We start from the raw sequence: 16,896 nt of genomic DNA on the forward strand, positions 1-16,896 counted from the left end.
GGCATTTCAGTAGACTTTTAAATGACTTTTATTGTTGTATTACATGTATTTAAGTGCTCGATAGTCTATTGTTTTAATGCCATTCGAATTATTTACAGCTGACCAATTATGAAAGGGCCTTTTAATACCAATTCCATTTACCATTACCTTGAGTCGATACCAATTTAGTAATAATTTAATTCATTGATCTACATAATTACATTTAAATTAATTATTTTATAAAACATTTAATGCTATTCAAATTAAATCAATTTATTTTATTTTTAATGGAAATGGTAATTTTCATTATTAATTAACTATCACATCTCATTATTTTTTTTTTATTTTTACTTTTTATCTATATTAACATTTAATGAGCGATAGTTATGTCTGCGTAATTACAAAATATGACCGCACAGAAAATAACCATTAACTAAATTGATTTAAAAATATCAAGTGAAAATTTATTTAAAGACTGCAGAATTATATCATACCACCACTTTTCTTCTATTTATATATCATTGTACATTCATAAGTATACGGCATCTCAATTTGAATTAATTATGTAAACTCTTAACTATTTATATCTGTCGCCATGAATATGCTTATATCATTAGCTTGTTAAATTGGTTGTTTTATTTATTGAGATCAGTGACCGCAACCTTAAATGAAATATTAATTATCAATTAGCGATCATTTTTAGCTGCGCTTTTTCCTTATTTATATTTTATATTTTTATTTTTACTTAAAAGCCGATAGGTTAAAAATGTCTGAGAAATATTTCAGCAGGATTGAGAAGAGAACAAAAATAAAAAGTCAGGTGAATCTTTTTTGCCAAGTAAACGAGCGCTATCTCACACGTATTGCAGCGATGGTACTGAAGCGAGACTGCGTCTAATTGCGTTAGATAGCACTCGGGCTTATTAATAACCTTAGATTTCAAGCTTTCGTATATAGTAGTGTGTGTATGTATGTTTATATATATACATATGTATATCTACATGTCTGTGGTCTGGTGAATTTTTTTATGGTTGGAAAAGGCCACGACCGATATCCCTCTCACCTGACTTAAAACCGTGGATGTGAAACATACTCATATACTTATTCTACTAGTCTGTATATAAATACATTTAATAGCAATATACTTATATATGTACATATCTGTATACTCGTAATGTAGCTATAGATATATATTAACGGGGGAGGTAGGTGATAGGTGTGTATGTGAAAGAACGGGTCGTGAAACACGAGCGAGTGCGATGAGAGAGGCCAAACGCGAGAGGCGGAAGATAGTGGACATGGCATTTCACTTAAAGATAAGACGAGACTTCTCTCGCGATGTCCTCGTCTTCTTCTCTTATTCGTAATGTTGTTCACTTCTACCAGAAGACTTTTTCACTTTATCAGACGGTTTAATCTCACCGACGCCGGTGAGACAAAAATATTAAGAGACCATGTCTGACTATTTTTACTTTTTTTACAACTAAATATTTTTATTTCTGGGTATCGCAGAATGTGGGCAGAAGGAACACTTATGACAATTATTTCACACAATCATTTGTTGAAAAAAAAAAATCTTTTGATTTAATTTAAAGTCAATAAATTATAGATTGAGTTTATTAGCATAATAAACAATAATAAATTTTTTTTTATCGATTGTATGCAGCATAATAATACTTAAATTGAAAGTAGGCATACAAATGGTCCATTTAAAATAGCACATAAGGATGTACAATATAATAATGCCTGCATATATGTAAGTACAATAACGGTGCGCGATGAAAACTCATCGTAATGGTACAGCCGCTTGCCATTACATCAAGTGGAATGGGTTAAGGTGTAGGCGTACGGTTGCGTACTGGTGCAGTACTCGAGTACTCGCGACTCTCATGTACTTATAAATATATATCTATATATGTATATAATGGAGTCTATAGCATAACACATATTAAGATACGTGCAGGATAAAAGACAGTCGTGCAGTGTAAAAAAATACGGGTACAAAAGTATCTAGAAGTCATGGCAGCAGAAGAGGAGAGCCATGAAGGAAAGAGTTCCGCGTACAAAGCTATCATTTTTTGCTCAATAAAAGAGCTTACGCTAGAAGAACCATAAAATCTTGAGCGAGTTTATCACTCAGGGATCGCGTGGATTTAAAATAAAAAATAGCGTGCAATGATTGTAATTCGCCGGTCACTCGACTAAGACTAAGACTATGACTAAAACTACAACTATGGGTAGAAATTGTAGCCGTTAAGAGAGAAAGAGGAATGACGATGCAAGTAGCGATGGGCATCGCCATCAGGAGCTAGACTAAGATAAGTACAGATATAGTCAAGATGTTAGGACGGTAGTAGAGCCAACACAACATGACGTCGTCTTATTTTCTCGGTGCACTTACTGACCGCTCGAGATAATAATGTGAAGAAGAAACAAGTCGAGTGTGCATTGCATTTTTAGCGAACTCTATTCATCTCTTTTGTTCTTGTAGCATTAATGTATATAGCTGTGTTCTCGCTTGCCTGGACCAGCACTCGGTCGCTGGGTTGTCAGGAATGTCTTTGGCTCAAGACTGAAGCAGAGCACTAGTAGCAAGAGTAGTAGACTCGTCTTTGGAATGTCGATATGAAAGTCTCTCGATTAAATCAACAACTTCTTTTGTATCGCCGGTCAATTTACAATATTTCAGACGCATATTACTGCTTGCTGTTTATTCATGTGGAATATTTAAAAATTTACGGCATGCATATGGACACATATATATATAAATATAAATATATATATATGTATATACATTGATGATGCTCAACGAAATAATTCCACGTCTGTCGGCTACAACTTTTTACAGCGGCCTTTCTATTTAAGTGTTGTCTTGGTCCTGTTTCATTTTCATGGTCTTCAGTCTTTAGTCTTGATTTTGGCCATCATTACCATCGTTCTGCTCCATATTAGTCTAGTCAGACATCTGGGTTATTGTCACAGGTACCTATTTGTGGGGGCGAATATAATACTGACAGTTGTGTAGGCTGCATATTTTTTACTTAAATAATTGTACTCACACCAGCACTCTAGTCTCCTGGGCAACACAAGTGTCTTAGCTTTGGTTTTTTTTAACCAGAGGAGCAGCATTCAGAACACAAGATCATACAACTGGTGGCATGAAAGCCTGAATAAAAAAAATGATGGCCTCCCATCGTGATACAACTTTTGACCTACAGCGACGACCTCGTCACGATTTTATCCACTCGTGATGTCTTTAATTTTTGTTTATTTATTCGACAAACTTAAATTTACCTTGAAGAAAAATAAAAATCAATCTTAGAAATATTTCAGTGTCTCAAACTACGGAGATGTTAAAATATTCATTGTGCATTTAGTGACATTAATTAACTAGCTTATAAGTAAATGGTTTTTGCACGAAGGGACATAGTTATAGTCTAGCTTATTTGAGGAACGTAGAATGCATTCTCTTTTGATGAGGAGGCACTTGGCTAACGACCCCGCTGTCTTATTCTCAGTGGAATATTTCATTTAATATCGAACCCCGAATGCTAAGCATACCGAGTGAGTGAGAAAGCAAACCGGGTTTCAGACTGAGAGATAATCATGTGGAATTCACATGTATGTTTTCTCTGGGTGTCGCATCATCGTCCATGTTACCCATCTTTCAGACGTCTATCCTACAGATCGTATATATGTATATGTATATAAATTTTAAGTTCTTTATCATCAGCAGGTTCCCAACCTCTAAACACATTTAGGTTCTTAGATATATAGCTGACCTGACGAAACTGATTTTCCCAGATAAAAATATCCTGTACTAATGTAAGCTGCACCTAATCTTCTTGTCGTTGATCTCCAGCAGAATGCTGTTTCGTTGGACTTGTTTGCTTGGGATCAACATCGGAGAAATAAAATTTATAAAAATATACCTATACATGTATATATTTAAATGACTCAAGAGTAGAACGCAAATCCGGTCGTTATACGTTCTTTGAGAATTACCTGCACGCAGATACCATCGACATTTGCACCTGCTTTAGTGGGATGATGATGTAGCAGTATCCGGTCATTTAAAAATAAATATTTATTGATTACAACAATAATAAATATTTAACAAACAACCTCCAACTTATCTATCTTACTGATCATCAATTTATCTGAAAACTGTTGGTACAAAGGGCAGTTCAATAAACGCTCAGAAAAGTCAGGTGAGAAAGCGGAAATATTTATTGACAGATATTTTTAAAATTGTGATCGAGAACCATCGGATTTCTCACTGGTGAAACATAAGTTGCACGGTGTTTGTGTCACGCACATACAAGAGCCGGTGGAACGTGTGTCTGCGTCAAGTTGAGGACGCTCTGAGAACGGCAAAAACCCTACTGAGTTAATCAACTATTTTATAATTAAAATTCCTGAATGGAAGCGACCAAGCCGGGCTTTCTTTCTCTTGCAACAGCAACAACGTGGACTGCTGCACATTTAAAAGTCTCTTGTACACCGTCTTTTCGTCTGGCTCTGGGTCTGAGTCTCTCTCACAATGTTGTGCTCAGTTTCTTCTTCAGTCAGTGCAACTGAACCAGAGCAGACAAATAAAATAAATAAAATTAAAGCACAACTGCTGAAGAAGAAGAAGTTCAAGAAGAATACTAAGAAACACCAGCAAAAGAAGCAGTTGTTGGTACTGTCTGGTGGCTCGCGAGTTCGCGGTAATCTCCTTCGAATTCATAGAACACCAATTAACCACTCGACGGCAACTTCTCTCTTCACCCTTTAATTTCTTCAGACACACTTTTGTCTCTGTCTTTTATTTCATTTTATACAAAAAAAAAAAGAAAAAATACCGACCTAGTTCGCCAGACAGAGTATGCGGATGTTTGCCACCTGTCTTTGATCTTTTCACTTATGCTTCCACAACACCTCAGCTCATAGTCATTATATATTTATATATTTTATTATTTAAAATAACACTTTGCTTGACATTTATTTGTGTCCGATAAAGAGTTTGTTCTTTAGATCTCCGGAAAATTATTGCCCGTAAATTTATATTTCATTTATTTTTTTTTTTTACAACGCAATGAGGAAGTCGTAATGACAATGTTACCCGGACGTTTACGTCGTATCGCGTGACTTTTTAATGAAATAGAAGCTCCAAAGTCACGCCATATGTGTACATATAAATATATTCCTTAACACACGATAGCTTCGAAACTGACCAATCCCATTCAAAGTACCACTAAAAATATAAAATTCCACTACTCAGTACAAATATATAAAATATCAAAGACTTGTTTCTTCTTCGCTTGCTCGGTAGATCAATTTTCGATCAATTTTCAGTTGAAAAATTACGACCGGAATCTCAAGGTCTCAGCCAGCTTTACGTGATAGCATCTCGCCTATTAATAATAATTAGCAATCATGTAGAGGAAAAATTTTTTTTTTTCGATACGCGCGGGTGGGTAATGAAGCGATAATGCCAAGCAAGGATTCCACTTATACCGATGAGACTTCTGTCATGGCCGAGCGGACACGTTGCGCTGGAATCGCATTAATTACGCGTATTAAACGTTCCTTATTTCTCGCAGAGTTATTACCTCCATGTGAGAAAATTCAATCATTTATTATTATAATTACTACTTCATTTATTATTTATTTTTTATCATTTTGCACACGTACGTTATCTAATGTCCGATGTATTAATTTTCCTGTCGATCATCATCTTTCTACGTCTTATTTATTTTATTAATTATCTTTATACAAACGAGTGTTAATTTATTAAGATTTTATCTTGATAATTCTAAATTATTTTTTTATTTATTTTAAAAAAAATTTCAACTATTGGTCTAATTAAATTAAAATTTTTTTTTCATTTTTTAAAAATTTTATTTATTATTTTTGTCATAATTATATTAAAAGAGATTAAATTAAACGCACGCAAGGGCTTGAGTTTTAGATGAGCGACACGAATTTCCTTTCTCGGGTAAAGACGCGACGTGCCCAGTCACAGATTAAACTTTTATAAAATTTTTTTTATCTTTATTTATTTTATTTTTCGAGTGCACGAAAACCTCCAACGATTGCGGTGAATTCCAGTGTTGCAGTTGTTGTCGCCGTTCCTACCGAGTTTAAATTAATTAGGTAGGATGTTTTACCGCGCAAAAATCGTGAGCGCAAGAAGACGAAGAAGAGGAAGAATGGGAAAAAAAGTACCAAGATGGACCAGGACGGGGCGCCTTACGATGCCGCCCAAAGTACTCACTAACTAACCCTCTTCCCTCCTGCTTAGCTCTCTCATCACACAAGAACGTGCTACAAATTAAAGTAGATCCTTAGAAACGTCTGAAAAGCTCATATTTTTTTAACCCCTGTAACTTAAACCCTCATGCAATATTTCTCTCTAACAAATGGCTCTTTAATTTAAAAAAAAAATAATTTAATTTAATTTAATTAAATTAATAAATAACACTGACTAAGCGATAAAACTGCAGCTTTAACACCAATACTAATGAGTTAATGACTGAGTGTAAATATTCTCTTTTAAACTCAAACAAACCGAGTAAATGCGCATTATTAAATTTTTTCCCGCGTCTGGTATGCGTCGATCCCACTAGATTGGCACGCTCGAGAGTGCAGCGCAATGCGAATAACTTGAATTTTCGCACAAACATTCTAGCAAAAAAATAATAAATGAATTATTTTTAAAGCCGTGTGAGTTCCTTATGGCTCTGCTGTCTACATTTATATTTATATATATTAATAAATATATAAAAGACAGTGGCGTTAAAAGTTACCGCCTAAGAAGTGATAAATAGAGATAGACAAACTCAGATATACTTTCCGACCAGAAGAGCTCAGTGCAGTTGGTTGTCTTGTGCCCACGCCATTAGATTATCTCGTGAAATTATGAGGGAACGCTCTTTCTACGCGGCTTCCACATATTACATAAAGCACATTACTTACTCTGATACATACATGTAGATATAGATATATATATTTATAAATTGGCGTCCTTTTCCCGGTTTAAGAGTGCACGCGCTAAGTAGTCAACGATCCATGAAATTTCTCTGCTTCACTTTTTGCTTCTGCGTGTGTTTTTGTATATAAGTGTGTGTAGGTTTGCATGTGTGTGTATGTCAGAGAGAGAGAGAGAGAGAGAAAAAGAGTATTTTGTGTGTGTAATCGCCTGACGCTAAAATTTTTAGACTAATAGCACAGACATTTATGGTATGTGTAGTGGCGGGTACTTTGCGTGACGCTAAACTCTCCTGTCGAGACTAACACATTCTGTCTTTCTTTTCTGTTTCAGACGCCATGGGTAAGTTTGCTTGATGGTGGTGAACTCTTGGGTTATTCATTATTTAAGTGAGATACACACTTATATTGCCTGCTAACCGCGGTAAGATCTATCATGGGCATGAAACCTTTTTAAATATATAAATATGTGAATATATAATAAATATGTACATATTATTTATATATATTTATACTTTATCTTCATCAACTTTCGAACTAACTGCTGATGTTGTTGTGTGCTAAGATGATGCTAATGTTGGAAATCGCTGTAGAGTTAATGCTGAATAATATTTGGCATTCACACCTATGATAATTGGCTTACGGTGCTTTTAATTTTAAAAATTCATTACGGACGGAGATTCAGAGCGCATCGTCTGCGTGCTTAATACAGTGTTGCATTTTTTAATATTTATTACACTACAGTTTTTTCATGATTAACTATAAATAGATTTCACTCGTATGGAGTCAGATGAAACTGACACTGAAATATTTGTTAGCAATTTCTTTTTTTTTTTTTTTTTTTTTTTTGTTAATGAGTCAAAGCAGAATCACAACAACGGTTTCGATTATTATTATAAATATGATTGTTCAACGAAACGGATGCGGTTAAAATAAAAGCTACACAAAATAATCTAATAATTTCTAAGAATAATAATGATTTTGATGCATTTCTGTTGAACTCGTTCTGAAGTTTGGTAAGGTTGCACATCAGCTGCAGGCCGTGAGGTAGATATGTCTGGCTAGTAGACTATCGGTTAATTTAAACCGAATGAGAAAAGAACGGCAACAAAAAACGAGCGTAAAAAAAAAACAGTAAAAAATAGTGCAACGAAAAAAGAGGAAAAATATGAGAGAATAATGTTGTGTCAGAGCCGTGCGCGATCTTAAGCACACGGCAGAATATAAAGAATAACAAGAACAAGACTTTTGTAGCTTCAAGGCATATCGTTTTATTTTTTTTCCTCCGCTATATTTTCTATCTTACTTTTTACATTAAACAACACCACACTAGCTGGTGGAAAAAAACTTTTCTCTCGACTTTTTACTCGTTAATTAGTTGCAGTTTTTTTATGATCTGCAGCTACACAAGACCGAGTACATCTGAGTCGAGAAAAAACAAGTTCGAGCTAAAGTCCAAGGGAAAAAATAGTTACAAAAAATTATAAAACAGTCAGTATAAGTCTTCATGATTTTTGTGAGGAGTTTATTTTAAATTCTACTCGTATATAATGTTAGGCATTGTGCTATTGAGGCTTCAAGAGTCTTATAAACACATGTAGTCTGACAAGAAAATACACGCAGACTAGCATTCATCGGTATGATAAAAGACTGTTTGGAAAATTCTTATTCCTGACATGAAGGCTCATTTATGATAAAAATTGTTTAGTCTAAAAATGACGACTTTAGCCGAGAGTTATTGTAGTGTCTTTAATGTCGGCCGCACACGTCGTTTCTCACTCACTATTATAAAGAGACAGTGATGAGTTTTAAAGCAAGTAAACCGATACTTGGTACTGGCGAGCGATAAGATAAATAATTGGAGCAGGATTGAACGGGGCTTTACGATCCTTAGCTTTCATCGTCTTGATTTCTCTCGAGCTGATGATAATTAGAATGCAAATATCCTCAATCTCACGGTAGTTGGCTAAGCAGTATGTCGTAAGCGCCAATATATATGATGTGGTATATATAAAAACATATACATATACATACGGAAATTATTTTTTTTGTTTTTCTCAGCCTGCCACCCATCGTCAGTCGTTCGTCGACTGGCTCAACTACTGCCGGATGGCCAGGCTCGCGAGATCTGCGTTAATGCGTTTTCGGTCCTGGAAGCAGTAAAGCGACGCCTTTTATAGCTCGTTATTCTGCGAAAACCGATGAGAATAAGAAGGAGACGAGTATGTATGACGAGGCTTATACATTTACGCGCTCCTATTCTCATATCATCCGTTCATATATATATTTAAAACGGTTGGTTCGTTTTTCCCTCCTAGCTGCGCGTTATAAACATTTCTAAATAATTTTAAACGTCAACAATCTGCTTCCGACATTAGACCATGCGGACCGACCGGTTTGAAAAGGTTATAAAAAGAAAAAGTAAAAGAAACAATAGATAATAAAATAAAATAGGGGTGCAACACCCTCAACAGTTCCCTTCGTAATTCACGCCTTATAGCTACCCCGTGCGTGGAAACGCGAATGAAGTTGCAGCCGTTGCGGTCTCTCGACAAATAGATTACGTGCTGCCGAGGGTTTCCGGCGCCCTCCGCAGTCTTGCATTGTCTCTTTCTTCCGCGTGTCGTATGTCGTATTTCGCGTAGTGTTCCACTCATCCCCAATGCCGATGCTGACGGTGGCAGAGGGAAACCGCCCTCACGCATGCCACTCACGTACTCATCCAGCGAGTCGAGCTCCACTCACGTTTCTCTTCATCTATCCTCTTCTCTTATTACTTTCCACCGAACTATCTGTCCTTAACCTAAATCTATATATATATATATGTAGATATATATACCAATTCATATATAGATATAATTTTCGGTTGAATTATCCTCTTTATGCTCGTCGAAATCGCGTCATCCCCTCCTGTATTTCTTCCGCCGCGAAATTGCAACGCGTTAGCTATCCAACCCCCATTGAATAAAGGAGATACATGTATATCTATACATACTAACCATTCTGTTATCAAATCTACGTACGTATTACAGGACCGTCGACTACGACGACCCTCCAGGAAGGAAGTCGGAAGACGTCATTAAAATTCCTCCCTCGTAACATCCATCAGAAAGTACTGCCTGGGAGTTGAGGATGAGCTAGAGCTGGTGGTGAAGCTAGAAAAGGAACATCTGAGAATTAAACCAGAGAAACTCTCGTCGTTTGTGATTAATCTCATGTACATCGTTCATTTGTGTTTAACCCAAGTGGACGGTGACCTACAAGCTCCCCAACTCTGTTGAGCGGAATTCAACCACAAAACACATTCAAGATTTCCATTTGCGATCTACGCTCCCAAGCGTTATTTGCAGCCATTATGTCTTTTACAAAACGCAACATCTCGTGTTTAATTTTGATACAAAAAGAGCCAAAAATAAAATAAAAAAATCTTAAAGAATAACATTATTATAATAATTTAAGGCACGATGATATTTTCTTTGGGATATCATTTGAGGACCGGTAAAAAAGTAATACTCTCTGTTTGGAATTACTCTTTCAGAAAGGTTCTTCTACTATCGCTTATACATCACGATCCCAATAAGTTAAGTCTTGTGAGAATGAGAAGCATCAGCTATATAAAGAAAGCGAAGCCGACGATTCGCGTGACGAACGGGTGACTAAATCGTTCCTTAAATGCTATCACCCGAGATTCAAACGTTCTTGCAACTTAGTCAGAGATACCACAGCAGGGGTGTACAACTTGTGCGTTGGCAAAAACTCACTAGAACTCTCTCTGTGTGATGTTTACCGCCGCGGTGCGAGGATTTAAAGTTGTTTATCTACTTATTATGTCAAAGCCAGCTAATTGGGCATATTTGGGATTGGATATTTGCCGGGGTGGATGCTCGCACGTATGCCGCCCTCTTTCAGCTTCAATACTTCAGCTTTTGCCTTCACACACATCAAGTGTCTCTTTTTATCAATATTCTCCCTTGTCTTAGTCTCCCCCCCCCCTCTCCCACATTCTGTCTCTTTCTCTTCATTCCTTTTATTTCATTTCGCACCGTTTAATCCTCCTGGTGGCATCCAAAGTCGGGTAGAGAATGACTCTCTGCTGGGATATAATATCCGTTCACAAGAAAATCCACATAACTCTCTAGTCCGTGACTTTCATTCGTCTTTAGGGAACTCTATCGTGTGTCGTCAGACATCACGTTTCATCTCTCACTCCATATACTCATTTCATTGCATCCCATCATCTCATTCCATTCCATTCTCTCCTGCATCACTTTTATATAAACATACACTTACTTGCTATATATATAAATTTATATACAATGTTTTATACAAGGTAGCACACACATCACTTAACAAAAGATACATTGCTTAATTTAAAGCCATACTTTTGTTGGACGAGCAACGACGATCGTTGTCTTTTTAAACTGCTTGCGGTTTATATACTTTGAGATCTCTTGCCTTTCGGTCAGGATCAATTTCCTACTTGTATATCTCTGCGGTACACTATTACACCATTCACTTACATTACATACACATATGTACATATAAAACAAGTCGAGTACGTGTACAAACGGGCCATCAAGTCTTACAAAGGCGCACGTGTCTGCTTAAGATGTCGTTTGACAGACTTGCGGATGCCAATTCCTTCCAAAGAATATCAAACGAAAGCCGCAGCTACTTACTACCGGACTTTCAGTCTTTAACTCCATTTAAGTCGATGAATTTTCATGTCAATTCTTTCGCAATACACTCCTAGTTATTAAGTTACAATCATTAAACTTGGATAATAAATTATTCACTCAAAAAACCCATTAATAAATATTCCCATCAATTTTTCATCAAAACATGTAACTGTACAAACTACTGAATATTAAGTACTGGGAATTAAATATTTATTTAATCGAGCTTTCCTAGATAAATCTATCAGGAAGTTCCTTCGGTCAGATCCTAACGAGTGTTTACGGCTTACGAGTGAATAAAATGAAGTTGGTTATGTTGGCATAAAAACTATATTTATTGAGCACACAGGTTAAGGAAATATTGAGCTTTGGCAATTTGTTTAAAGCAAAACCTGATAAGGAAATGTTCCTTAGTAACTGGCGCCAGTTACACATCGGCTACTCTTTAGCGAGCAATTTATTGTACAATTAACGCTGTTTATTCTGCTATGGAACGAATAACTTGGCTATTATATCCAACCGGTTCGATAGCACGCGATGCATCTCTTCATACGCAGGAATAATGTAGTATCTTATATTAATGTAATCTAGCTAAAAGACCCGAGTTAAACCGACTAGCACAAAAATCGGTAACAACTTAGATCGACACTTGCCAACTCAATGCAATCATTAACGCACCGCTTTCCTCATTATAGATACGACACTTTTTACAACATTCTATTTATCTGCAACATCTTTATCTGGTGTGACGAATTGTTTGATTAAGGCGATCATTAAATATTAGCGAGCCATTATGGACAGCGGAATGGAGACAGGACAGTTTTAATAAATGTATGTGAAAGCTATACTGCTATTTCTACCACTACCAGTGCTATTGCTGCTACTACTACTACTACTGTGACTATTGCTTACTTTACAACTACAGTGGGTACATTTGTAGATATAGGATAACATTTTAGCAGACATTGACCGGTGAGTGGTCCATAGTTGGTGCACGTAGTGGGGTCAGATCCTGAGGAAAGTGCTGGAATACGAAATGACTCGGTTTTCACATGTATGTATGTATATATATTCCCCTGGACGGTTAGACTCTTTCTCGATGTCACGTCATACATAAGGTATGACCGTTGGTCAGCTTCGCCCCAGTTGATTTGTTCAATAGAAAGAAAGATAAAAGTGCCCGTGATGACCCACTAGGGGCATCGTCCGAGTGAGCTAAAGCGACGCAAAGTGAAAATATCCTGAGCTTATTTATTTATTTTTTTATTCTCCTCTATTCCTTGGCAGGTCTCCTGGGAGTCAATTTACCGCGTTTCTGATCAAAGGCCAATGAAAATAATATTTCACGGCCTTTGTCACGTGGTCGCACGGGAAATTGTGCAAGGGCAAAAGGTTTTAGTCGATATCTTTATATATATTATATATATACGGATGTGTAAATGTATTATAGATGTATATATGGATGTGTAAAGACGGGGGATACAGACAGGAAAACGTTCTGGTGCTAGTATAATTGCGGAAGACACGATTCCCGGGGCATTAACGTGTGCACGCGAGGCAAAAGATAGTCTACGGCGTGCAGAATACAGAAGACGGTTTAGTTTTAGTGAAAAAAAAAAATATAACGCCGTCGACGAGGTGTGCGTACGGTTCAGCACCCTCCAGACAGGCTTATCTTCTCTATACTTTTAGTACTCTGCACGAGATCGGTCCTCTTTCTCGCTCTGTGCTGTATTTACTTGGCTTTTATTTATTTACTTTTTTTTATTTCTTCATATATATGTATATATCTGCATCTGTTGCTCCTGTTGCCGGTGCCTACACGAGGCGCGTTAGCGTTAGTGTACATGTCGAATAAATTGCACGCATCAAGTACGCTGCTGTGAATAAGAAAACTCGGCAATTAACGAAGGTCGCCCTGGAATACGCCAACCAGAACCCAGCAGTTCCGCCCTCAGCGCTATTCAATTCATCTTTATCTTTATCGCAGATAAAATACAAGCATTTATCTAAAACTCTTGATTTTGATTGCTATTAACCATGCGTTCATTTATTTTTTATTTTTATTAAATATTCGTCTTTGGATTATTAATTTCGTGCTCGGAAAAATTTATATTCATGTTCATGTAAATATTTAACAATGATAATAACGGTCTGGAAGAATAAAAGCGGATGACAGAGTAGACGACGGGATGGTTTTAATTCTCCGACTCGCGAAATTCCACAGCTCTTATGCATAAATCAGAAAATAATGAATGAATAGCTCGGGAACGAGAGTAGACGCGAACCGTATCAAGTGTGTTCTGTATAATTGCAATAGTAGGATACATATAACACATTAATTACCATCTAAACCGTATAATATTTACTTTGTTTTATGTAACTCGAATATCCAAGGTTAGACCGCTTTAATTAGAAGGGTCTCTAATGAGTTATTCTTGTAGAAAACGAAAATAAAAAAAAAACTAAATAAATAAATAAATAAAGAGTTGAACAAAAGGTATTAATGATTGACGTAAAGCTCGGGTAGTCTAGTTAGAGACAATAATCTCGTGTGCAGTGACATTATACACAAAACACACAAACACAAACGGCGTGTTTGTATTCAGTATGCTAATTAATTCGATGGAGATTGAGCTGGTGATAAACATATAGCTTAACAGCGTGTGTATGCCGAGGGACCGAGAAAGTCCTGGGTGAATATTTTTCGTCCTTCATAAAGTACAACGAACTAGCTCGCCATCATGCCAAGTAAATTATATAGTTTAGAATTTATAAATATCACGTATGTGGATTTAATATGTTTAGCTCTATAATTATTAAATTTTGTATCTTGTAAATCGAGATGTAATTACGCGTGCGCTAACAATTATTTCCAGGTTCTCCCTCCGTCTCTGTACGGTACGGGTACTTCAATCTACCGACCATAATTAGAATTAGGTTAATGTAAATGTCTGGCGCACGGTTCGATCGGCGTTTGTATCACTAGTCTACGGCAATTGCACTGAGTACCAACAGCATCAGTAGCAACAAGCCAGAAGCCTTCCCAATACGATCCTATGAGTGCTTTAGTTAGTACTCGATACACACATACATACATTTATACATATATACATATATGTAAATTACGGCATATATATGTACATAAATATACCTAGTGTAGTGTAATAGCAATCGATCGTGTGGCACGTGAAGACACTCAATACTCAATATCTCTAATCTTCTTGACTGCTAATGAAGTATAATTGCATTTTTATCATCTTTAATTACATTAAAAATTCACTATTGATAATAGTAAATTTATATTTCACTCTAATGTTATTCACATACGACAAAACAGTTGACGTGCCTCAAGGGATAGCCGTATTCACTCAAACTAAATTTTATTAAAGTAAACTTTTATTATTTCTTTTTATCTTTTCCCTGAAGAATTTCATTTAAATTCATGGAACTCCATGCAAGTCAACTTTAGCTGTCCGTTTTCGTCCAGGGAACTGAATGCCTGAGACAAAACCTCTATGTGGTTTAACATACACGCTCACATCCTAAATGTGTGCCTCAGTATTCCAGAGAAAGCTCTGGGTTTTCCAGACCGCGTAGAGGCTTCCCGTCGTATCCCAGACACGTTTTAGAATTCACATAGTGGCACGAGTGAACCAACCAACGAATGAGCGCACCGACCATCCCGAGCACGCTCCTACTTGGACCTCAGACATTTTAGTGAAGACCGTGCCTTGCATTTGCTAACGTCTGATATTTTATTTAAAATTTCTCATCATTTTAAATATTTTTTATTTCTTATAAGAGATAGCACATATTTTTTTCTCAGCTAAACGATAATAGGTTATTATATACATTTTAAAGTGAACCAAGTGCGTTAAGATAGCAACTCCATTTGCCACGACTTCCTCGTTCAGATAAACGGGACTTGGTCTTATACATTACAAACCGCATCCAGAGACCAAGATGATAGGTTAAATTGCTGTCGCCAGGGAGGTCTTTGCTTAAATTAAATAAACTTTTTCAACACAAGTGCATTCGGTAGTTTAATTTTTTTGTATTTATAAGCATTACAAAGTCGTCAATTTATAAATGTTACGAGAATCGACGCATTAAAAACGCAACAACCGATTACCGTTTAGTATGACCGTCGAATGCAAATGACGAAAGGATCTTGGAGCTCAATAGTACTACCAGTACAAGGTAAAGAGATAACTAAAACCATCAGACTCCCACGATGAGCATCACCGGTTGATGACGCAGCAAATTTCTGCATAAATATAATATAGAAACATCTATCTTTATCGTTTAGTTTCTCATTCTTATACATCCATACATACATACATACATAAAATATAATAAATATTCTCGTTGTTAGCTCTGATGAATCCCAACATGGTGAAACGTAAAGACTCGCATCAATGTCCAATCTTCTCTCTTGTCTCCGCGCCATTTATTAAACCGCGTCTTCAGCTTGTTACGCAATATCGACAAGTATAAAAATAAATATCTCAGGCGGGTATATATTTATATAAATAAGTTTTAGGTTTATTCCCCTCGGTATTAATAAAACTATTTTTATTTGTTTTAAATTTCGTCCCTGTACAAGAGATCGATGATCGCGTGAAGGATCGATTCTCAAAGACGAGCCTAGAGAGCGTTGATGCTGGAGTGGTCCATCAGCAGTAACAGCAGCTAGTGTAGCAAAGTAGTGTAGTAGTATAGTAGTATAGTAGCCTTCGTAAATTTACGGCGAGAATAGTTCGCATAATTCTTCAAGGCCTACCAGTTTTGACGGCGGCGTCAGGTCGCCTATCTCACCACAATCTTCATCTCTTCTCCCGCGTACTCACCTTTACTAACTTTTACGATATATCCCTCATCGCTTTTCTTCCTCTTATATTTTTTATAATATTATTTAATACACTTACATATTATCATAAACCTCAAGTCTATAAATTATATTCCGTAGGGTAAAATAGTAACAAGGTGTCGAATAAGTTTTATATTACTTAGCAGAAGTACGAACTGCGTGAGTTGGCGCCGTTTTCTTTTTCTCTTTCTCTTGGGTGCATAATTAATGTACAATTAAAGATCTTGGTGCATCGGGTCGAGTTATCGCGCCTTAAGATATGCTAAGTGACTTTGAGTAACCGGAGACATATATGCTGTAGGTGTTAGGTTTATTTAAATGTATATGCATGAGTATGAGTGTGCAAAGGACTAGAAAATGAGAAGAGAAAAGAATCCGTTGGATCCGGTGTCA

The 16,896-nt window shown here is 36.4% G+C and overlaps 1 protein-coding gene across 5 annotated transcripts in view; it reads left to right on the top strand.

The window, feature by feature from the left end:
- The window catches only part of LOC103578861 (homeobox protein homothorax), a 262,266-nt gene that overhangs the window by 105,160 nt on the left and 140,210 nt on the right, over positions 1-16,896 (top strand). For 3 of the 5 annotated variants that reach the window (XM_053741611.1, XM_053741613.1, XM_053741614.1), the window contains exon 8: positions 7,289-7,297. The exons of the other annotated variants lie outside the window; for them this stretch is intronic. In XM_053741611.1, the coding sequence (XP_053597586.1) occupies positions 7,289-7,297 (9 nt within the window). The remainder of the gene's footprint in view (positions 1-7,288; positions 7,298-16,896) is intronic. 5 annotated transcript variants of the gene reach the window in all.

The sequence above is a fragment of the Microplitis demolitor genome, chromosome 8 (genome assembly GCF_026212275.2).
Source record: "Microplitis demolitor isolate Queensland-Clemson2020A chromosome 8, iyMicDemo2.1a, whole genome shotgun sequence".
Lineage (NCBI taxonomy): Eukaryota > Metazoa > Arthropoda > Insecta > Hymenoptera > Braconidae > Microplitis > Microplitis demolitor.